The sequence below is a fragment of the Stenella coeruleoalba genome (genome assembly GCF_951394435.1).
Source record: "Stenella coeruleoalba genome assembly, chromosome: 2".
Classification (NCBI taxonomy): domain Eukaryota; kingdom Metazoa; phylum Chordata; class Mammalia; order Artiodactyla; family Delphinidae; genus Stenella; species Stenella coeruleoalba.
The window spans coordinates 46,937,786-46,962,508 of record NC_137147.1 but is presented as its reverse complement, the minus strand read 5'-3'; the positions used below and the strand labels follow the sequence as shown (position 1 = coordinate 46,962,508).

At 34.5% G+C, this 24,723-nt stretch overlaps 1 protein-coding gene across 11 annotated transcripts in view; it reads right to left on the bottom strand.

The window, feature by feature from the left end:
- The window catches only part of DDHD1 (DDHD domain containing 1), a 93,939-nt gene that overhangs the window by 34,859 nt on the left and 34,357 nt on the right, over window positions 1-24,723 (bottom strand). For 7 of the 11 annotated variants that reach the window (XR_013827084.1, XM_079912908.1, XM_079912912.1 and 4 more), the window contains exons 2-6: window positions 18,541-18,714; window positions 17,882-17,902; window positions 10,819-10,920; window positions 8,826-8,954; window positions 7,598-7,745 (exon numbers count right to left, since the gene is read on the bottom strand). Coding sequence is in view for 10 of the 11 variants with exons in the window: in XM_079912908.1 (XP_079769034.1) it covers window positions 7,598-7,745; window positions 8,826-8,954; window positions 10,819-10,920; window positions 17,882-17,902; window positions 18,541-18,714 (574 nt within the window). In the remaining variant the exon portion in view is untranslated. Of the gene's footprint in view, window positions 1-7,597; window positions 7,746-8,825; window positions 8,973-10,818; window positions 10,921-17,881; window positions 17,903-18,540; window positions 18,715-24,723 lie in introns of all 11 variants that reach the window. The other 4 variants (XM_079912914.1, XM_079912915.1, XM_079912911.1 and 1 more) reach the window with 3 other exon arrangements.

The window sequence follows — 24,723 nt, the reverse complement described above, 5'->3', positions numbered from 1 at the left end:
AAGTGTCTTTTAATCTATAGATCGCTCTCTCTCTTCTTTGGCTTTGTAAATCTGTTTATGTTCTGTAGAGTTTCTGAGAGTCTGATTTTTTAATGACTGCATCCCCAAGTGTTATTTAACATGTTCATTGCTCCCTATTTGGTAGTGAGATATAGTGGCCTGATAAGATTCAAGTTCTATTGTTTTGGCAAGACTACTACTCCATAGGTATATATACCTGGTTTTCTCTCTTTTTGGTGACACTAGCAGTTGTTACGATCACTGCTTATATCCGTTAATTTACTATGATTGCAAAAAAGTGTTTTTTAAATCCCATCACTCCTTATACTTCTGGAAAGAGAAATTTCCTCACATCAAGTACCGGCTGCCTTGTGATACAATCAAATAGATTCTGTGTGAACTGAGAAAAGGCAGGATAAATGGTTAATTCTTCTCTTTTATTAACAATTAAATACTGAGTTGCTATAAGGTTTTATATTTTTTGACATCATTCATTACTAACTCATAGATTTAAACATATTTGAAGTATTCCAACCCACTGTAGTTATTATCCTTACGGATGCTCAAATTGTTTCCGTTTTTGGTCAGTGAGTCTCTTCAAGTTGACATGTGTCTCTTTGACACGACCTCAATAGTTTGGTTTTTTTTTTTCAACAATTCAGTGGCTTTTAGTATATCACTGAATTGTACAGCCATCACCATTATCTAAGTTCAGAACACTTTCATCACTCCCAGAAGAAACACCATACCCAGAGTACTCACTTCTGATAATTCCTACCTCCAGGCCCTGGCACCATAAATCTACTGTGTGTCTCTCTGAATTTGACTATACTGGATTTTTTCAGATAAATGGAACTATAATACATGGCCTTTTGTGTCTGGCTTCTTTCACTTAGCACAATGTTTCAAAGTTTGTCCATGTTGTATCATGAGTCACTACTTCTTTGCTTTTTATGGTTGAATAATATTCTACTGTATGAATACACCGTTTCTGCTTATCCATTCACCAGCTGATGGACATTTGAACTGTTTCCTTTTTTTTTTTTTGGCTATTATAAATAATGCTGCTATGAATATTAACAAGTTTTTGCATAGATGTATGTTTTCAATTCTCTTGGGTATATACCTGGAAGTGGAATTGTTGGCTCTTATGCTAACTTCACATTTAATTTTTCTGAGGAAGTGCCAAACTGTTTTCTAAAGCAGCTGTTCTATTTTACAATCCCATCAGCAACATGAGGGTCCTAATTTTTCCACATCCTTGCTAATACTTGCTATTTCCCATCTTTTTGATGAGTCATCCTAGTCGTCAGCATGAAGTGGTATGTCTCTGGTTTTGAATTGCATTTCCTTAATGACGAATAATACTGAGCATCTTTTTATGTGCTTATGGGCCATCTGTATATTTTATTTGGATAACTGTTTATTCAAATCCTTCACTCATTTAAAAAATTGGGTTATTTATTTTATTATTGAATTTGTAGGTGTTCTTTATATATGTTAGATGCTAGACCCATATCAGATTTATGATTTGCAAATATTTTCTACCATTTTGTGTGTTGTCTTTACTTACTTGATAGTGTTCTTTGAAGAACTAAAGTTTTAAATTTTGACAAAGCCCAATTTATCTTTTTTTTTCCTTAGTGGCTTTTACTTTTAGTGTTATATATCAGAAACCATTGCCTAACCCAAGGCAATGGTTGTAAATCACAAAGATTTACTCCTATATTTTCTAAGAGTTTTATAGTTTTAGCTTTTATATTTAGGTCTTTGATCCACTCTGAATTAATTTTTGTATGTGGTATAAGGTAGGGGTTTCACTTCATTCTTTTGCATGGGGATATCCCGGTGTCCTAGCACCATTTGTTAAAAGGCTATTCTTTCCTGATTGCATTATTTTGGTATTCGTGTTGAAAATCAACTGAACTCTCAATTCTATTCCATTGATCTAGGTCTATCTACAGGCCAGCCAGTACCACAATGTCTTGATTACTATAGCTTTGTAGCAAATTATGAAATTGGGAAGGGTAAGTCATCCATCTTTATTCTTTTTCAAGATTGTTTTGGCTATTCTGGGTCCCCTGCATTTACATGTGAATTTTAGGATCAGCCTGTCAATTTCTGAAAAAATGATAGGTGAAATTTTAATAGGGATTGTGGTGAAATTTGTAGATCCATTTAGGAAGTACTGGCATCTTAACAACATTAAATCTTCTAATCCTCAAATGTGGGTTGCCTTTTCCATTCATTTAAGCCTTCTTTAATTTCTTTCAATGGTGTATTATAGTTTTCAGTGTAGAAATCTTACACTTCTTTTGTTAAACTTATTCCTAGGTATTTTATCCTTTTTGATGCTATAGGGAGTGGAAATGCTTTAATTTTCATTGCTAGTGTAGAAATACAATTGATTTTTTTGGCCACACTGCACGGCTTGTGGGATCTTTTTTTTTTTAATTTTATTTATTTTTGGCTGCATTGGGTCTTTGTTGCTGCACACAGGCTTTCCCTAGTTGCAGCAAGCGGGGGCTACTCTTCGTTGTGGTGCATGGGCTTCTCATTGCAGTGGCTTCTCTTGTTGTGGAGCACAGGCTCTAGGTGCACAGGCTTCAGTAGCTGTGGCTCATGGGTTCTAGAGCACAGGCTCAGTAGTTGTAGCACATGGGCTTAGTTCCTCTGTGGCATGTGGGATCTTCCCAGACCAGGGCTCGAACCTGTGTACCCTGCATTGGCAGGCAGATTCTTAACCACTGTGCCAGCAGGGAAGCCCTCCTCTATTTTTAGAAGTTCTTTATATTTAGAGATATTAACTGTTCATCTGTGATACAAGATGCAAATGGATTTTCTCAGTTTGTCTTATTTCTTTTTTTTTGCCATATGGTTTTTTTGGGATTATATATTTATCAATATTTTCCCTTAAGGTCTCTGGATCAAGTTATAGTTAGGACAGTTTTCTCTATTACTAAGGTAGATAAGAATTCAAACTCCCCTCAATCCTACCTTTTAAATCCATAGTATTTGTATGGTTTCATTTCTTAGGTTCAAATGTGATCCCACTGAAATTTATCTTAGTGTGAAAAATGGGCCCAATTTAAATTTTTCCATATGGCTGCCTAGCTATCCCAACACACTATTTGTTAAAAGTCTATCTTTCTCCATTTCTAGTATATTTTTATTTTTAAAATTATTTGTTTATTTATTTATTTATTTATGGCTATGTTGGGTCTTCATTGCTATACAGGCTTTCTCTAGTTGCAGCGAGCGGGGGTTACTCTTCGTTGTGGTGTGTGGAGCGCACAGGCTTAGTTGCTCTGTGGCATGTGGGATCCCCCCGGACCAGGGATTGAACCCGTGTCCCCTGCATTGGCAGGTGGATTCCTAACCACTGCGCCTCCGGGGAAGTCCTTCTCGTATGTTTTTAAAGCATTATTTACAATATGATTATATTTTATTGATTATCTACCACCGAAGTTGCCATTTAAAAAGTCTATATAGATTCTAGGTTGTGAAAAAGAAAATCTGCTTCCATTAACATCACTGAAAATAAAGATGATAGCCAAAACTTCAGACTCTTTTATTACCACATTCTAAAAAGTTTTTTTTTTTGCCATCTTTCAAGTATTCAGCTTTAACAAATTTGAACATATACAAGAAGGAATATATTTTAAGATTTCTAATATTCTTCTATGCACTTATTCATTTTTGATGGCTATATAGCTCATATATATTTCATTATGATATAATAATCAGGAAGTGGTATGTATGTTGCTGTCTGAATGTACAAAATAATAAAGAAGTTCATTTAGGCTAGTGGTTCTCAAACATGCATATACTTATTTTTTCCCCCCTCCAGGGGACAATGACAATGTCTGGAGACTTTTTTTTTTTTTTTTTGGAGACATTTTTAGTTGTCACAACTAGGGGTTCTATTTGCATCTAGTGGGTAGAGGTCAGGGATACTGCTAAATATCTTACAATGTATAGGTTAGCCACCCGTAGCAAAGAATTACCTGGTCGAAAATGTTAATAGTGATGAGGCTGAAGAACCCTGATTTTGACTTATAAACTCAAACACTACATTTGTTTAAAATACTGTCCTCTTCTACAGTAAACTGAGACAATTCTCTACTCCATAGGATCACTATCATAGTTCTCAAATGGCCACATATGTAGATACTTTAGGCAAGCAGGTATGTCTACTAAATCACTTGGTTGTAATTAACTGGAGTGACACACACACACACACACAAAAGAGGGGCAAGGGGAAGGAAAGGAAAGAAAGATGAAAGAAGATAATCAGGGATGGAGGAAAAAAGGGAGGGACAGAGATAGAGATAGACAAATAGATAGGTAGCGAGAGAGACAGAGAGAGCGGGAGAGAGAGAACGCACACGCTATGTCCCTACTATTGCCTTACTAAAAATAATAAAATCTGTTTCCTAAATATATAGGTCTTGACTACATGAGAAACACTGAGACCAAGGAGGGATGGAGGAAACAAGAAAAAGGAATGATTTAACAATATTATCCTACAGCTCAGACTTAACCCATTACTGTGCAGCTGTAACGCCATGCACAAAACTCATGATTTCAGTTCTAAGCTTATTAAACTTCCATGTTCTCCCACTAGGCAGTGAATGTTTAGTTCATATTTTGAAAAAGGAAGGAAGAGATTAATAGCACCTGAGAATTACCATTTAATTAAGGATCATTAAATAGCTCTGAAAAAAAAAGTCTTTATAATTCTTCTCAATTAGGAAAACAATCAATTGATAAACTAACTGGTTTTAAGAATATATATATAATATATATATATATATAATATATATATATGAAAGGAGGGCAATAGAAAATCATGCAAATAATATCCAAGATACATTTTTTTACACAAGAAAGCAATGTCTAGAGTGTATATAGTATGCTGCCTTATGAGTGAAAATAATCTGTATTTTGTCTAAAGAAACTCCAGAAGAATATAAAATAAATAACATTGCTTTGAGACACAAGGATGAGTGACACTGGGGGAAGATGGAGACAGGAAAGGCGTCAGACGTTTTTCACTCTATACATTTTCCTAATTTGATTTGTGAACCATGTGAATGTATTTCCTATTCAAAAAATAAATCTTGTTGACATTCTTGTTTGTTGTGTCCTCCCAGTTTTTTCTGTACCTATGGGTCTACACCAATTTATTAAAAAATTATTTTGCTATCATTTTCAGTGAGGTTTTAGGAGGTAATAAGATAAGCTATGTGTTAAATCTGCCAGGCTGAACTAAAAGTCTCTTTTTACTCTTCTCAAATTGTAGCTTTAAAATTACTAATTTGTAAAGCAATTATAATCCAATAAAGATATTAAAAAATAAAATTACTAATTTATTCTATTAGATATATAAGTTCAGTAAAGATTTCCCTTGTACTAAAATGCCACAAAAAGTAAATCCAATTGTATTTAAAATACATTCATCTCTTTTAGTAAACCAATTCTGATATTCCTAGAAGTTGTCTATAAACTTTCTTCTCAACTCATTTAAATAATAAACATATTTTGCTGGAACAAAATTGATTAAATCCAGTTTGAATTCATTTGCACATTCACTAAAATAAGGTAAGAGGCGAAAATCTCTATTTCCAGGCCTCTGGGACATGATTTCAAGAGATCCTCAGAGAACAGCAGGTTGCCAAAGAAGTGGAGTGTGGTAACCCCTTATTCTATGTTGCTCATTTCAACAGTAGCCTCACAAATCAAATCATAAGTACAAGCAAGCTTCAGAGTAGCAATGACAAGGATGAAGTTAATTTTACTTTCTTTAAAGTCCTGAACAACTAACTTAGGAATGGTAGAAAGCCGGGGAAGGGTAAGAAATCCTTTGAACTTTCCCATCTATTATTGAGCAGAATTCCTTTCTATTTGAATATTTTCCATCAATTACTAATTTATGTGAGGAGTTTCCCATCAAATTAACCTGTCTCTGCAGAAATGATGGCCATCTTCTCTGTAGTGAACACTTTTTTTTGAGCCACCTTATATTTACTCATCCTACTTCCAGTGGTAGCTCTTGATTTTTATCTGTGGCTCTACCTCTCCCTATGGTTATGATGAAGCCAACTTCCATCTGATTCTAGGGTGATGACAAGTTTTGCAGATCAGACCATGGCCATGCATAGACTCAGGCAGTTGGAGGTGACACCATCAGTCACTGAAATGCATAGACTAGCAGGGACTTCTGGAAAAAAAGACTTTTCTTCTTGAACTCAAACACAAGATGATATAAACCACATCTGGAACCACAGGAGACGTCTGAAAATAGCTCAAAAATGAAGGCAAGTAGAACAGATAGCAACTGGATTCTGATGACTTGTTTGGCAAATCTTAGACTTGTCAGTTTTATGGGCTACTGAATCCTCCTTTTGAGTTAAGTTTTCCCTCACTTGCACCCAAAGAAATGAAGCTGGTACCTTTCCAATTATCAATAGCTCCAGAGAGAACATGTTGTTAAAACTACTTCTCAGGTTCCTTAGATAACCAAGCAGAAAATTAGCATCTTGACACAGAACATAATATAAATGTTGTGGGAAGTAATGTGCAAATCGTCAGAAAATAAAACCAGAATCAGAGGGAAGAGATCTCTGTAATACAAGCTATGGAGATTGACAAGGATCAGGATGGCCTAGAAGTATCTGACAAAGAGTTTTTTTTCCAAATTGAACTGTATTTTTATTTTAATCCATGAGCTGGCATTAAGAGGTATTACAATAAAAAGTGAAACAGAACACTGTATTATTATAGAGATACTGCTGAGGACACAGTTCCTGGTATCACACAGTATTTGCTTTATAAGGACTCAAGAAATACACTTACTTGAAGCTTCAGAACCTGATAAACTGTGTTCTCAACAACTGATTTGTTCTCATCATATTATAAATCTGATAAGATTTTTCTTTATACTGGGTGCTAGCTCAGAGCCAAGTTTGTGGTGGTACCCTTAACTCTAAAATTTCCTTTTTACACAGTCCTCAACATTTTTGAAGCACAAATACAAACATCCCTCCCCCCAACAACATCTTAAAAATTTTTTAGAATAAAGCTGAATATAAATAAACGTGGTAAATAACAGGCCTGGTGTGTTGGCAAAGCACCCACTGTTTCTTCTCCATGTAAAATTTAGAGTTCAATTTCCTCTGGTTGTAATTACTTGGACAAGTTAAGCTGCTGACTGGCAACTTAAACAATTCTTAGCTTTTTCATAATTATACAGTATTCTCAGTTTCTGCAATTCAGAGAGTAACATACAAACTTCAAACCAGACTTTTTTCTTGCTTTCAACCTCAGTTTAATGTAAACTAACAATATATTAAGTTAAAAAGGCTTTCTTAAACCTCTTCTCCATGTTATGGAGGAAAAAGAATCAAATAAATATCATCATCATCATCTAGATATAATCACTCTCAAAATCTGGTCCAGAAACTTACTCTACAACTTAAACAGATAGAATAGTTGGTACTGAAGAAGCATGTGGCATAACAATTAAACTCTATTATAGCCTGGACAAAAGTTTGGACTCTGACTAGATGGAGAATGTATTCATCAAAGAACTCACATGGCTGTATTTTTGATAATTCTTCCTTGGTCCATTTTCTGCCCAATGCCATGCACAACAAATACAATATGGGCAGTCTGTGATGGCTTGTCTTCTAATGTGGCTTCTTCTACATAACCTCTATGAAGTCTGGTCCCACTACTTGATGCTGTAGGAAAATTATGATTCTAAGTTTATTGTTTATTACAGAAATAGCATTTTCACAATATATTGAAAAAATAAAGAAATAAAAGGAATACTATGAAAAAATTTCACTGGGTTGGGGGGGATAAAATTTGTAAGATAAGTATTGATCAGTTCTAATATAAACTGCTGAACTGGACATGACAGCGAAGCCAGAAACCATAAGGCAAAAGGAAAGAAAAAAGGATGAACTGAACACATAAAAATTAAAAACTTCTCTATAATGAATGTATCATGAAGCAAAGATAAAAGACAAATGACAAACTGCGAAAGTTTTTGCAAAATATGACACACAGTAATAAGTTAATTACGTAAGCATACAAAAAGAACTTATTCATCAAAAAGTGAAATGAATCAACCAAATAGCAAAATGGGCTAAAGATGTTGATAAAGTAACTCACAAAACAAATACAACTGACTAATGAACATGTAAATATTCAAGCACATCTATTATCAAAGAATTAAAAATAAGACAGTAAAAAAATTATCAGACTTAGAAAAAATTTTTGAAAGATTTTTTCATAATGCATTCACCTCTTCCCCAAGTACCAGTCCCTCTTCTCTTTCTTTTAGTCGAACTTGTTTAAAGAGCTATCTATTCTCACTGCCTCCATTTCTTCAACTTCTACTTAAACTTCAACCCATGCCAATCTGGTTCTGTCCCAGCAATCCATCTAAGTCACCGATGACCTACATCTCACTAGATCCACTGAAAAATGTCCAGTCTTCATCTTTACTGACACTATATTTCAACTGCCATGTTTTATTTCACAGCACTGCCTCAGGTTTGACTGCTTTTGTGCTTTTAGAAGTAAAAAGTGTATTTATTAATCTTGCCAGACCATTCTAAATATATAATTATTCATTAATGAACACATGTTAACTCAGTCACCTTAAAAAGAGTTTAACAGGGTAGTAACTGGCACTAAATTTAATACATACTTAAAAAATACTAAAAATAAAACCTGGATCATCTATTTTGAACATAAGAGAAAAAGTTAGATTCCCAACATTTTGACAAACTCTAGTAATATTTAACAAATACCTTTAGAAAATCCCAGTTTTTGAGTAACTGTTCTTGCAATTTTAGATGTTGTTGCATCACTATAAAGATACACTTCATCCACACTGTGCCAGTCCACGTGGTTTCGACTCAGCTTGAAACTATGAATAGCTGTTGCAAAAGGAAAAACTAATTTGAAGGTCTCCAAGACAAACTTCATTTGTGTGAAAATTATAATACACAGATTTTTTGAATCAATATTTTAACTCAGTTCAATAAAAAACTATTTCATTGAAACATATATTGATGTGAAACAAGTAATGGATAGGGACTTTATAAGTTATTAAGCATGCTACAGGAAAAGGCAACTTGTTGGAACAACATGGAATAAACTGGCTTAACTACCATAATTTTAACCTCTATAGGAAATATCCTCTGATTATTAAAGAACTGCTTTCCCAGGTGATGTGGCCATTCCTTAGGACTAAGGGATATACACCTTCATGAAAGTTCTCAGTACAGTTGACATAGAAACTTAAGTTTCATTTCTTCTGTTGATTTTATTTTTTGATCTGTGAAAATTTCACTCAGCACAAGATAAAACATGACTCAGATGAAAAAAAAATTATCTTTAAACTGGGAAGAGAATCATCTAATTTATTAGAATATAAGGTATTTTTGGAACGGATACTAAAGCCAGTTATCACTGGATATTGCCCACCATAACAGAGCTCCAAGGTTGAAAGATCTTTTAACAAGAAATAAATTTTTTCCTACTATGATGTTCAAATTAGTATGGTTATTTCATTTCTGTAACCGAGGTATGCTTGGTGAAAATGAGCTCTTTAAAAAAAAAAAATGCAAACCTATATCCTTCAGGAATACGCAAACTCTGTGAGGCAGGGACATACCTTGGTCATTTTGTATCACTAGCACCAAACACAGTCATAGCACAGTACTTGCCACATGTCACAAATTTAGTAACGTTTGTGGAAGCAACAGTTAAGAAAATTGTCAAAACTTGTCCACCAATTCACAGTTTGATGTCTTATTGTCTGAAGGACTTCAACTTTTCCTCTTTATCTCTTGTATAGAGGTAAGAAAAATTCACATACCTTCAGAAAACGAGCCACCTTCAAATCACTATGCCTAATTTATTTTCTTAAAATCCTCTTTAGGCAAAAATATCTCCCATTATATATAAAGACATACAGGTACAAAGGGATTAAGTGACTTGCCACAAAGCTAGTTAGTGACAGAGTCCAACTCTCCTGATTTGAAGATGCTAACTATGAAAGGATGGAGTCCTGGTCAAGATCTAAGATCATAAGACATTTTTGTGAAAAGCTATTCCTTACTAGAATACATAGAAAAGCAAATCATTGCCAGGAAAATGTACTTCTGAGTTATGGTAAAAATGCCACTTCAAAAACTTACAAAAAATCTATTTATATCTTACTTACCTGCCAGGACACATTACTAATATTGAACACAAGACCAAGATGCAATTAACATAACAAACATGAATAACATCTTCAGTTGCAAATAAAACATAAAACCAGTGTACAAACTCAGGTTTTAAATAAAAGAACTTTTCATAAATTAAAAAAAATCTTTTGCAAGAGTTTAATAATTATTTCTTTTTCTACTTCTATGTCTGATCCAAGTCAGTACTTTAAGCCTTTTAATCCAATGTTTCAAAACTGCATTTTGTTAAAATAGTTTTGAGCAACATATGCTTAAAACATTAAAACTATAAGACCAAGTTAAGCCAACAAAATTTTGTTTCTCTCTAAACCTTTGTGTTGTCTTAAAGCATCTTAATATTGGCGAATATCCCATTATTGAACTATACACATTGTTTGCAAATGTTTACACCACTTATAATTAACACTAAGCAAAATAATACAATGGATACATTTCTAAAATACTAGTAATTTCTATGCTCTAAATACAACCGAATGCTATAATCACAACTGAAAGCTACAAGCCAGGAATATAACTACATGGAGAAGTAAAACTACAATTACTGTACCTTGGGAACGCTTTCGTTTAAGACCTGCCGCATCTGTACTCTCCTTATATCCTCTCCATTTGAACAGAGAAGGGAGGGAGAAGGGAGGGAGGTGGTAGACAACTAAGAAAGCAAAAACACTGAGCTTCAAAGTAAATTTTAAATGAGGTTTGCCTTTTTCTTGTATTAACTTTAAAAAGTGAGTTGTATTTGACAAACATTATTCTAAATGCTTTATTTATATAATTCCTAATTAAAAATCAGTGCAGCAAAATGTTAGTTTAATAATGTTTATCAAATATATGCTCTACTTTTACTGAAAGTAAAAAAGGCAAATGATATCTAAATTTATCAATTAAAGACAACTATGTGATCACCATTTTTAATGTCTTTGTATAGATGGAATAAAAAAATAGAACACAGCATTTTTGTACGCATAAGAGATTTATAAACCACATCTTTACAATACTAAGGTTATTTACTCTCACCAAATTTGTGACTATGACACAGCCAACATCTGATGTGCAAACTGAAAATGCAATAAATAACCATCTAATGAAGCTTTCCTAAGAAGATACCACAGTATACATTCCACTAGATGCTTTCCCTTACTGAAGTGTAAATAGAGCCTTCCCACAGAACAAAATATTCTTTTCACAGCTCTGTTCAAGTTGTTAAAATACTTTTAAAAATGAAACTTTTCCCCCAAAAAATTAAGTTGAAAGCTCTACTTTGAACTGACTTATTAGTGACAAAATAATGAAAGATTTGTTAGCAATAGAATGACAAAAAAAAGTCATTAGTAAAAATGTATGCTGTGACATCTTGTAAGTGTAAAACAGACAACAGAGTAAAGCAGACAACAGAGTAAAGCCAGACATAGACTTGGTATTTGGTAAATCAGTAGATAACCTTAAAGTCAACTCTTTCCCTGTCAAATATTGCTAGTTATATATCAATAAATTTCTTTACATTTTAAATAAGCATTTATTTTAAAATCCACTTAGAATTGAATCTTAAAATCATTTTCTTTACCGTTCAGTTAATCACAGAATCTTTATGATTTAGCTTAAATTTATGTTCTAATACATTTGATTTTCATCCTCACTCCCTTCTACATTAATGTGACATTCAAAGGTTAAACACTGCTCAAATACAAAAATACTTAATTCCCGTTGTATAGTACTAGAAGTTAAAAAAGAAACCTGCTGTTACATACAGATAAGGTATATTTAAAGATATATGTGATAAAGGTAATTGAGAAATGCTTATGAGGCACTTACTAACTTTAACTGTATGTAATTAGATGACTATAAAAAAGTATAGACAAGAATTAAAAACTGGGTTGTAAAATCAGGATTATGAAAACATCTCATTGTCACAGAGGGGTGGAAAATGACAACCAAAGTAATTTTCTTCACTGAACATGTTTCTTCTTTCATGTGCCTTCTGGTCAGTTCCTGAGGAGTAGATGTATCACTTGCAAGAAACATTTTCACACAAAAAAAATCCTTAGGAAAAAGCTAACATAACAAAGTAGATCAAACTTGGCATAAACTTGAGACTGTACTGCTCAAACAAAACCTAGATTTTATAGTTCTACTAGTAAAACTAACATGAAACAATTCCACATTTACTAAAAAAGAACTAGTGGGAAACACATGGACCACCTGATCACACTTAAAATTACATAAACACTTTCTAAAAGTTAGTCAAGATACAAAAATGAAAGGCTTTTTTTCCCCTAAAGGAATACTAATTTAAGGATTAACATAAAGCCAAACACCCCAATATACTAAAATCACAAACATATTTTTAAAATTTTCACAAAATTGGATAGACATGCTTCTTTACCTTCTTCTCATATTTAATTCTTATTTTCACTTGAAAATCATTTGCTTTGTTACAACATCCTCTAGCACAGAGAGCTTAACTTTTTTTCAACCCAAAGCAAAGGATAAGTACCACCATAAGTACACTAGAGACAAAAAGGTTTACTATCATTCCAACAAGGATCACTAAAATAAAGTTTTAGTTAAGAATTCTTATATAGTGTTAGCAAAAGTATGCATAAACACAAAATGCAACTAAAATGCTAATTAAATGCTAACATTTAATAAAACTTTTCATTTATGTATTAAAGTCTTACAAAGCAATGAAAAAGATTTTAAGTACTAAAATACAGTGTTTTCAATAAATTTCTGTACTATAATTCATCTCTTAAAGAAATGTTCTTCATTATATAATTCTGAAAGCAGAGTATCAAAAAAAGGGGGTTGCTGGGCTTCCCTGGTGGCGCAGTGGTTGAAAGCCCGCCTGCCGATGCAGGGGACACGGGTTCGTGCCCCGGGCCGGGAGGATCCCACATGCCTCGGAGCGGCTGGGCCCGTGAGCCATGGCCGCTGAGCCTGCGCGTCCGGAGCCTGTGCTCCGCAACGGGAGAGGCCACAACGGTGAGAGGCCTGTGTACCGCAAAAAAAAGAAAAAAAAAAAAAAGAAAAAAAAAAAAAAAGCAATTTGTGTGAAATTGCTGATGATATACTACTTCCTAGAATAGAATAACTCTATAACTTTTCCCTCTATAAAAGCTGGCAACCTAGATAATCTCAACCGCAAGGGAAGTAGGTTTGCACATCTCAAACCTACCAACTATAATGAGAAAACTTCTGTCAATCTTCTTGGATCTCAGAGAAATTAAATTAAATACATTTATAAAAATTGATAACTAAAAGCTAGAAGGTGGGAGTCCTCTTAGTCACCAAAGAGAAAGGAAAAGAAAAGCCGATTAGAAAGGGTTAATACTCCTTCCCTCTCCCCACCCCGGCCCTCCCCCTTTTAGACTTTTGAAATGATATATTCACAGTTTGGGATATCCTTATCCAGCAATAGGATAGGCATATACACTACATGCCAAATTGTTAAATGCTGTAAATCCTTAGAGATCCACTAATACTTGTGCTGTCATAGCACACCAAATTAGCCTGAACAGTAAAAAGTCCATTTTTTTTCTTTTACTTTCAGCCTACCTGTGATTTTATATTGAATGTGACTCTACTATACAGCATACAGTTGGATCTTGCATTCCTAGCAAATCTGTCGATCTCTGTTTTTTAATTTAAGTGTTAGTTCACTTATATTTACTATAGTTTTGATATGGGTGAATTTAGGTCTACCATTTCCCATATATTTTCTTTGTTCTGTCTGTGCTTCTTGTTTCTCCTTTTGTTGTTTCTTTTGGATTAACTAAATATTTTTTACTATTTCAATTTCTCTACTGGCCTTAAGAAAAAACAAAACACCTTTTTATTGTGGAATAATTTTCAACCTACAGAAAAGTTGCAAAATAGTACAGAGTTACCATAATATCTTTCACCCAGCTTCTCCTAATGTTAGCATAACTATAGTACAATTATCAAAACTAAGAAATTAACATTGGTATAATACTATCAACTAAAATATTGACTTTATTCCGATTTCTCCAGTTTTTCTATTAATGTCCTTTTCTGTCCTAGGATACAATCCAGGGTACCATGTTGTATTTTGTTATGTTTCCTTAGTTTCCGCTAAACTACGACAAATTCCTCAGTCTTTCCTTGTCTTTCATGATCTTGACACTTAAAAAATTTTTTTCAGCTTTACTGAGGTACAATTGACAATATTATAAGACATTGAAAGTGTATACTGTGTTGATTTGACATACATTGTGAAAGGATTCCCCCCATCTAGTTAAATATGACCTTGACACTTCTGAAGAATACTGGTAAGTTACTTTGTAGAATGTCCCTCAATTTGAGTTTGTCTGATGTTTTCTCATAACTGGATTGAAGTTATGCATTTTTTGACTAGAGCAGGTGCAGAACTACCCATTTAGTTCAACCATTTTTTTTTTTTTACTGATTACTGCTTGCATAGATAAATTATAAAATGAGGGAAATACTACTCTAGTACTTTTAAGTATTTACAAATTTACTTATTTGAAGGCCTGGTTTTATTTGTATGATTCATCCCCAGTGAACTTCTAGCTTTCATTTGTTAGGCTGCTAGATAAACATTTCCTAGCCTAGGAGGTGGGGTGGGAAGAGAATCATTTTTAATTTTAACTCTCAGAGAAAATGAAATCTAAATCACATAATTATACTTTGGGGGTTTATCTTTCTTTGAATGATAAAAAAGTTATGCTAAACTTCAATCGATCATTCATTCCTTCATTCATTTATGGCTATGTTGGGTCTTCGTTGCTGCGCGCGGCTTTCTCTAGTCCCGGTGAGCGGGGGCTACTCTTCTTTGCAGCGTGCGGGCTTCTCATTGCGGTGGCTTTTCTTGCTGTGGAGCACGGGCTCTAGGTGTGCAGGCTTCAGTAGTTGTGGCTCACGGGCTCTAGAGTGCAGGCTCAGTAGTTGTGGCACATGGGCTTAGTTGCTCCGCGGCATGTGAGATCATCCCGGACCAGGGCTCGAACCCATGTCCCCTGCATTGGCAGGTGGATTCCCAACCACTGTGTCACCAAGGAAGCCCCAACAGATCTTTTTAATTCAATGCTTACTTTGAGATTAGTACGATAATTAATAAGGAGAGAATAATAAATATATTCAGTGTATTTGTGGCAATAACTACCCTAACCAAGACATAGATAAGGGCAGAAGAAAAAGCAATTAGTATTTTATTTCATTAGTATTTTATTTTATTTCATTAGTATTTTATGTCCTTCAAGGCAATAACTCTGTTAAGTTTCTTAGGAATTCCCCAGAGCACTTAAAAAGAGTTCTTGAATATAGTACTTTAAAATTATTTTAAATTATTAAATACAGGATTGTACTCTATTGTATACTCTACAATACAATAATTGTATTGTACAATTTGTACAATTTTGTACAATTGTATTGTACAATTTTGTACAATTGTACAAAAATATTGTACAATTTATTGTACAATAAATACTCTATTGTACATCCTTTTTCAGAATGTTTAACATGCACTGTCTACTTTGTTACCTTGTACTTACTCTTTGTAACTTCTCATCTGCAGGCTTTGTCATCCCCAAAGGTTTAAAACTCCCTGAGAGCCAAAACCCTGTCTGTTTCTTTCACAAAAGTAACTGGCACAGTACTATCTGCACAAGGAATATTCAAAATCTTCTAACAATATGAAGAGTCAAGGCTTTATCCTATGTACATGAGAAGACTTAGGTGGAAAAGCTATTTTCCCCCCTCAGATTGATAAAATATGACATTTCAAAAGCTTGGAGGTAAGAAGTGAAATAATCAAAAAATTGTAATACTTTTTATCTTTGTATTATAAATTTGAGTTATTTTTCCAACAACAGTAGCTTTTTGGGCAGCAGATGTTCTTTCATTAAGACCAGTGATAATTTTCAAATGTACTACAGAATTTCCCATAATCTTCAAAGTCAAAAGTCACATTTTAACACATGAATGTATGCTTTACATAATACTAAATAATAAATAAAATGGCTGGAAATTCATGACAACAGTATATATACTGAATTGAATTTATAACCTTTGTTGATAACAAAACATGCTGATGTTTTATGTCACAGTATATTTAAAAAGTCAATTTTTCTTCCAATGAACCTCAAAAGATCATCATTTTGGAAGATTACAATACAAAAGTGTTCTAACAGTTTAACAATTTTCTGTTATTACTAATTAGAATTTTACCACTCTTTAAAGCTAGCAAAAAATACTACTATATATAATATCCTAGACTGATACTCGAGAATTGACACAGACTCAAAGATATACTCATACAAACTATGTTCTTTTATCAGACTTATTTAAGTGACTGGATCATAAAATTAGGGCACTTTGAAGAAATCTGAAGTATGCTGCTCCATTTAACATTTCAGATTCCAAGTAGATGGGATCTAGAGATGAAACAGAGCTGATGACTAACCTCCACAGGGAGAATTAGCAAGTAGAAAAGAAATGCTTTGAACACAGTATGAGAAAGGGGACAATATACTTTTATTTTTATTTTTCATACTCATCCTTTTCCTCCTCCAAGCTCCTGGGTTTTTTCCATGCATTAATAGTAAAGAATTTGGGTGGATAAACTGGGTTTGTCAAGGTGAACTGCCATTTTTGAGGCAAGACTTAAGGAGAATTAATAGAAAGGAAAAAATCCAGAACTCAGCCTTTCCCAATAGGAATGAAATTTTGAAAAGAGTTCAGTCTTTCAAATACTATGAAGTAGGCTTTTGTGGTTATTTTGATAGTGGTGATGAGAGGTTCCAAAATATTTCAGTCACTAATAAAAGATCAGAGATATACAAAATTTGCTACCTGTGCTTTAACCAGAGTATTGTCTTTATGGCAATCTGCAGGAATATAGATACAGCTCTGCTTTATAGATACTGAACTGTTCTTTATATATTGATTTGTAAGAACCTTGAGCTTGAATTTCACAGTGAAATAAGAACATAGTTGACTTCAGGGATTAGCAAAATGAAATATTTTAAATTCCTAGAATATGGTATCTGGCACATAATAGACATTTCTTAGATCTAATTACCAATTTATTTAGAAGCCACCATTTTCCTCAATTATGCAGACTTTTAAAGGTACAGAGATATTTTTACTTGGTATAAGCTAATGTATACAGTTTCCCTGCATGTGTGGTGTGTGTGTGTGTGTGTGTGTGTGTGTGTGTGTGTGTGTGTGTGTGTGTGTGTGTGTGTGTTCAGAGAGAGATAAAAGAGTAAGGAATAGGAGAGAGAAAAGACTTGGAATGTTATTAACAATAAGGGGGAAAAAAGCCAATTTAAAGCTTATTGTTTTGTAATTAATTATGTTATGTAATCAATTGCTCCCAACTACATAATTCATTTTTTCCAAGCTGCATTCTGTGAATTACTTGATCAATATTGAGTTTTTCTGCTTTATAGATGTTTTACAAGGAGAAGGAAAAAAATCACTTAATTCATAGTTTAATTCACTAGATTAAGTAGGGCTTGCCAAGAAACTTCCCAAATAAAGGCAAGCATGGATGAAGAAACACTTTTAGGAAAAAAAAAAAAAATTAGAGAAATCCACAAATTCTAATCTACCTGTACTGTTATACTCACCGGAATAGCTGATCCCACTGCCTGCAGTAAATGGAACAACAGAAGTATTTTTAACTTTACCACACATTTTGAATTTTACTCAAGATCAGACACATAATGAAACATGGCAATCTTGGCTAGTATATAAGTATTTTAAACTATTGAAAGAAAAACTATCCAAATGCCAAATAAGGAAATATAAGGAGTAGACTGTTTCAAACTAAAAGTTGATACGGTTATCAATATGGAGACACCTAAAAGGGACTTATACAAAAGAAATTAAAGTTTTTTAAACTTCAGGAAAAGAACCAACATTAAAATATTAGCAAAACTGCTCTTTTGATATAATGACAAGGGATTTTTTATAAGTTCAATTTTCTTTGATGACTAAAAAGCTACTCAAAAGAACTAATTCAGAGAGCATATTATACCAATTTGTACATTTATAGTAAATCATGTGTCATGTCCATGAAAACACATATTAAGTAAAATAAAAATGGAAATAGTTCAGAAATTTATAGCAGTTTTAAATTCTAAAATAATAATCACATGTTTGAAATAATCAAATTGTATAAATTCTAACACTTCTGAATTACTACTTTAAACTTAGGAACCACTCTAAACTTTATCAAGAACTTACTTGGTTTACAAAACATATTAAATATATTAACTGGTCTTACCATCTTTTCCATCTATGGGTTTTGACACTTCAACATCAAAACTTTCCTGCATCTGCTGACCTCTAAAACAGCTAAGATGTTCTTGCTCAATTAAATTACTTTCTTCTTCTTCTAGCGGCTGCCAAGTACCATCAATAAACCACTGTCCACGCATTACTGGTATTTTATCGGACTCTGAAAAGGGAAATCACAGAATTATACGTTTTAGGATCCAACCTCTCAGGAAGTGAAATAGTAACTACAATTTTATATTTTACTACTGCTGTGGCAAAAACAGACTTTCGTGATCCAATAGAATCATTTAAAGTTTTAAATTTCAGACATCAAGCCACAGTATATAATTTTGCTTACAACATATAATTTTACTTGTATTAAATAGTACACGTAAAAGGTACTTTGGCATTAGAAAGGGAGAGGAGCGTTACCTATGTAACTGAGGCCCCAAGTAACCAAAATTAGTAGGCTAAGGGGTTGACAAACTTCATGCAAGACTCCAGTGATAGTTCCAATGTCTTAGAAAATATTGAGATAAATTTCCACAAGTAGTTTAGAAATAATGTGTATTGTCATAGTGTGGTACATTTTTTAGGGCTGCCTTGGAGGTCAAGGGCTCCCAGAGAATATACGGGAATAAGTGAAACTTTTAATTACAGTAAATTCCTCAACCATTTCAGAAAAAAACTGAGAAAAAATTTCTTTGAAAAACTGAACATTTCTTTGATTAAACAGTGTCCCATAAACCTAAGACTTTTAGTTGCTATTTATAAACCACAACTGTTAGTTAAGTTATCTTGAATCCTTTAAAATAACTTTTTTAAAAACCCATAAAGCAAAAATAAAATTGAAACAACAAAACCCTAAAACTAAAAAGCAAAATTAAAAAAAAAATGAACCTTACTATACAGAGTTGGTGGTTTAACCACATATAGTGAAGTTATTTCAAGAGGATTCAAAACACAGTAATTTGTATATACATATTAGGATATACCCCATGTACAAAAAGAACTGCAAACATATCTTAAACCTTTTGCAGTAGCTACGCTGTTATAATTGTAATAATACTGGTATTGTTAATTTGAAACTGTAGATTAAGATGAATATATTAATTTTATTCATCATTAGAATAAATTAATATCATAAGAAACCAAGATTTTTAGCACAGGTAAAAAGAGATACAAATATAAAAATCAAAGAAATAAATCTGTATTTTAAATTTCAATTAGAAATGTCAGCATGAAATAAAGATGTATATTTTCTATTAAAAAAAATTATCCTAAGCTCTGTGTGCCAAAAAAGCCTAGAAATAAAGACCAACCCCGTATAAGTGAGCACTCCTGATATAAAGATCGTGATCTCTAAATATCATTTCCTTAAAGAAACGGCCAATTCCTGGTTTGAAACAAAATTTACTAGATGATCCTGAAACATCTTGTACCAGACTTATACTGTGATGTATTCAAAATCTCCTATTATGTGTTTCTAATTCTTCTTGCGTTATCCTTTATTCTGCTATAGCAATTCTTCTATAGTCAGATGTTTGCTGTGTTATTTGGTGGACAGATACTCAAAAATATAAATTCGTTGAGAATTTTGGGTTTTAACATTATAAAGTACACTCTGTTGTGTTTGATGATTTTTTGCGTGTGTGCTAGATTCTACTTTGTCTATCAAGATTACAAACCCCCTGAGCTTCCCTGGTGGCGCAGTGGTTGAGAGTCTGCCTGCCAATGCAGGGGACATGGGTTCGTGCCCCGGTCCGGGAAGATCCCACATGCCGCAGAGCGGCTGCGCCCGTGAGCCATGGCCGCTGAGCCTGCGCATCCGGAGCCTGTGCTCCGCAACGGGAGAGGCCACAACAGTGAGAGGCCCGCATACCGCAAAAACCCCCGCTTTCTTATTGCTTCCATTTGCCTGTGATGTTTTTGTACATCCCTTTATTTTTAACCCTTTTCTCTGTTTTAGATGTGTCTCTTGTATACAGCACAGAATTGGGTTTTGCTTTATGAACCCATTTAAAATCTTTTAATAGGTGAGTTAAGCTCATTTATGCTTACTGATATAACTGATATGTTTGAACTCTCTTTTTCTATAATTACTATTTTTTATTATTCTTACTCTCTCTAGTTGATGATTTTACTTACTCTCTCTAGTTGATTTTGCTTTTCAAAAAAATTCTTTTGGTATTTAGGAATATTTGCATTTTTGGTTCTAGGGGCTACCTTCACACATGCATGTGTGAGTATGAATGTATTTTACAGTGTCCTAAGTCTCTTTTTTGTTTATTTAAACTTTTATTACCTGGTCCGTCCATTTTAAGTGGTATCCAAAATTCCCACTTATTACTTATATAATAGAGAATGATCTTATTCTATTTTCCCCTTTCTCTCTCTACCCACTTACATATAACAATTACACCCATGTCCCCACCACTGTTTTAGTCTTGGATCTACAATATATTAAATTCTCACTAAAGATTTCTTAAAATCTTTCATGTTCAAAGCTGCTTATCTATAGCCTTGATACTTGAAGGACAGGTTGGCTACCTTGAACTTTGTTTCCTTGAGTTTTAAAAAATGCTCTACTGTAGCCTTCCTTTGTATAGCATTCTAGAGAAGTCTGATGTAAGCCTAATTTTATTAGTAATGTGATTTTTTCCCCCCACCAGGAGGCCCAGAAAAAAATTTGCCTTTAAAATTACTAACAGTTTTACTAGTCTTTAAATTCTAACAGTTTATGACTCAGAGTTCATTGCTCTGAATCAATTTGCCAAGGTGGGTCCTTTTAATTTGTAGATTTCAGTTTTCCTCTTATTTCTGAAAAGTTTCCTTGGATTAGTTCTGTTCCACTGATTTCGTCTTCAGACACTCCAATTACAAGTATGTTGGGTCTTCCTTTGCCTGTATTGCATTTCAACCACTTCCTCTCTGAACCTTTTTACTTCTTTCTGCAACTCATTTTCATTCTTTTGGTTGTTTTCCTTCCTTTCATCAGTGCCCCTTACATCAACATTCCTTTCATCAGTGCCCCTATTAGTATGTCCCTAAGTTTGTTTGAGAATATTTGGTTGGAGTGTTACAATACAGTTTCTCTCTGTTTTGTGTTTGCTTTTGGGGGAAGAACTATAATCAGTGGAAATGTACTGATCTCACATTTTCTGTATTCCTCTTAGAGTAGCTTTGTATGGCATTTAATTTATTTCTGTTCATGAGCATTTTATGGATGGACTTCTTAGTTCCAGAGTGTCTGCTGCCGCAGATTATTAAGAGCAGCTCCTTTAATGGATGGATGTTATGGTGGTGGCAGTGGTGGTAGTGGTGAGTGAAGACTGGATTGGTGTGCCTTGTTCTTCTTTCATTTCTCCAGGACCCTTCACTTTCTCCTTACTTCTTCTTTCCTCTTATTGCCATGGCTCCAAGGGGCAGTATCTTTTCTTTCTCCTCTCCCACCAGCAATGTTTCTCTGATGTTACTACTTCTGGTCCCTCTCACTTTCACACACCCTCCCTACAGTTAGTGCTATGAATTACCAAGTCCCAAGCCTGTGTTCGTATTTTGCCAGTTGTGTGGAGGACATTTTCTTTCTGAGGGTGCCTTTGTGCTTCATTTTAACCTCTAATCTCCTCTCTATTTTCACTGTCTCTTAAGCCTCTGCCTGCCCCAGTCTCCAGATTCAGAGGTTTATAGCAGTAACAAGAACTACTGTAATTTGCTGTTTCTTTACTTACAAGTAATTTAAAATTTGTGGTATTGTCTCTCTCGTAGTAATGCTAAAGGTGTCAGCTATGTATGGTTTATGTGTATGTGGCTTTTGGGGAGAATGTGTGGAGAGATTTAGATTTGGACAGCTGCCATTATCCTCCACATCCAAAAGCTCATCTCATTTAATCTTAAGAGTAACCTTAAAGATAGCTATGACTTCCCCAGTTTTACAAATGAGTAAAATGACTCTTAGTGAACCTAAATAATTTGCCTAGAGGCAAACAAGTATTATGAGAACCAAGATTCTAACCAATGTTGACTCCAAAGTTCACTCAAACTCTTTCTACTACACAATGCAACCTACATTCTCGTCCCTTTTTATCTCTCTCCCCAAGATATACAGGCTAGTTAGTTGTATTCGTAATTTTTAAATAAATAATTTGGGAAATTTTACATTGCCAGGCTATTATGAGACTTACAAACCAGAGGCAAGCATGCCTCCCCATAAAAACCATGGAAGTAAAAAGTAGAGTTAAAAAGAGTAAAACAAGTTTTAGCACACATCTACACTCTCAAATCCTTTCCTCTCTTGAGCCTAATATTGGATTGGCCAAAAAGTTCATTCGGTTTTTTTCATAAGATGGCTCTAGTAGCACTTAGTCTTTCACTTCATTCAAAACAATTTTGCTGGATTGTATGTGACAGCTGTCATATCAGCGTGCATTTAAAAAAACATCAAAACTGGTGAATTTTTGTGTAGCTATTTTAATATTGAAGACCGAAGAAAGCAACATTTTCAGCATATTATGCTTTATTATTTCAAGAAAGGTAAAAACGCAACTGAAATGCAAAAAAAGATTTGTGCAACCTATGGAGAAGGTGCTGTGACTGATCGAATGTGTCAAAAGTGGTTTGAGAAGTTTTGTGCTGGAGATTTCTCTAAGGACGATGCTTCACGGTCAGGTAGCTCAGTTTAAGTTGATAGTGATCAAATCGAGACATTAATTGAGAACAATCAACGTTATAGCACGCGGGAGATAGCCGACATACTCAAAATATCCAAATCAAGCGCTGAAAATCATTTGCACCAGCTTGGTTATGTTCATCACTTTGATGTTTGGGCTCCACGTAAGTTAAACAAAAAAAAAAAAAACCTTCTTGACTATATTTCTGCATGCAATTCTCTATGTAAACATAATGAAAACGTTCCATTTTATAAACAAATTGTGACAGGCGATGAAAAGTGGATACTATGCAATAATGTGGCATGGAAGAGATCATGGGGCAAGCGAAATGAACCACCACCCACCACACCAAAGGCCAGTCTGCATCCAAAGAAGGTGATGTTGTGTATATGGTGGGATTGCAAGGGAGTCCTCTATTATGAGCTCCTTCTGGAAAACCAAACGATTAATTCCAACAAGTACTGTCCCAATTAGACCAACTGAAAGCAGCACTTGACGAAAAGCATCCAGAATTAGTCAACAGAAAATGCATAATCTTCCATCAAGATAATGCAAGACCGCATGTTTCTTTGATGACCAGGTAAAAACTGTTACAGCTTGGTTGGGAAGTTCCGATTCATCTGCTGTATTCACCAGATATTGCACCTCCGGATTTCCATTTATTTAGGTCATTACAAAATTCTCTTGGGCTTCCTTAGTGGTGCAGTAGTTAGGAATCCGCCTGCCAATGCGGGAGAAACGGGTTCGAGACCTGGTCTGGGAGGATCCCACATGCTGTGGAGCGCCTCAGCCCGTGTGCCACAACTACTGAGCCCGTGTGCCACAACTGCTGAAGCCTGTGCGCCTGGAGCCCGTGCTCCGCAACGGGAGAGGCCACCGCAGTGAGAGCCCCGTGCACCGCAACAAAGAGTGGCCCCCTGCTTGCCGCAACTAGAGGGAGCCCGGGCACAGCAATGAAGATCCAATGCAACCAAAAATAAATAAAAAGAAAAAATTCTCAGGCTTCCCTGGTGGTTGAGAGTCCGCCTGCCGATGCAGGGGACACGGGTTCGTGCCCCGGTCCGGGAAGATCCTACATGCCACGGAGCGGCTGGGCCCGTGAGCCATGGCCGCTGAGCCTGCACGTCCAGAGCCTGTGCTCCGCAACGGGAGAGGTCACAACAGTGAGAGGCCCGCGTACCGCAAAAAACAAACAAACAAACCAAAAAACAAAAAGAAAAAATTCTCTTAATGGAAAAAATTTCAATTCCCTGGAAGACTATAAAAGTCACCCTGGAATCGTTTTTTTCTCAAAAAGATAAAAATTTTGGGAAGATGGATTTATGTAGTTGCCTGAAAAATGGCAGAAGGCAGTGGAAGAAAAGGGTGAGTATGTTCTTCAATAAATTTCTTGGTGAAAATTAAAAATGTGTCTTTTATTTTAACTTAAAAACCGGAGGCACTTTTTGGCCACCCAAATAAATCTAAGCATGTATCCTCTGGATAGATGTCTTGGGAGCTTTACACCTAAGCTTTGAATT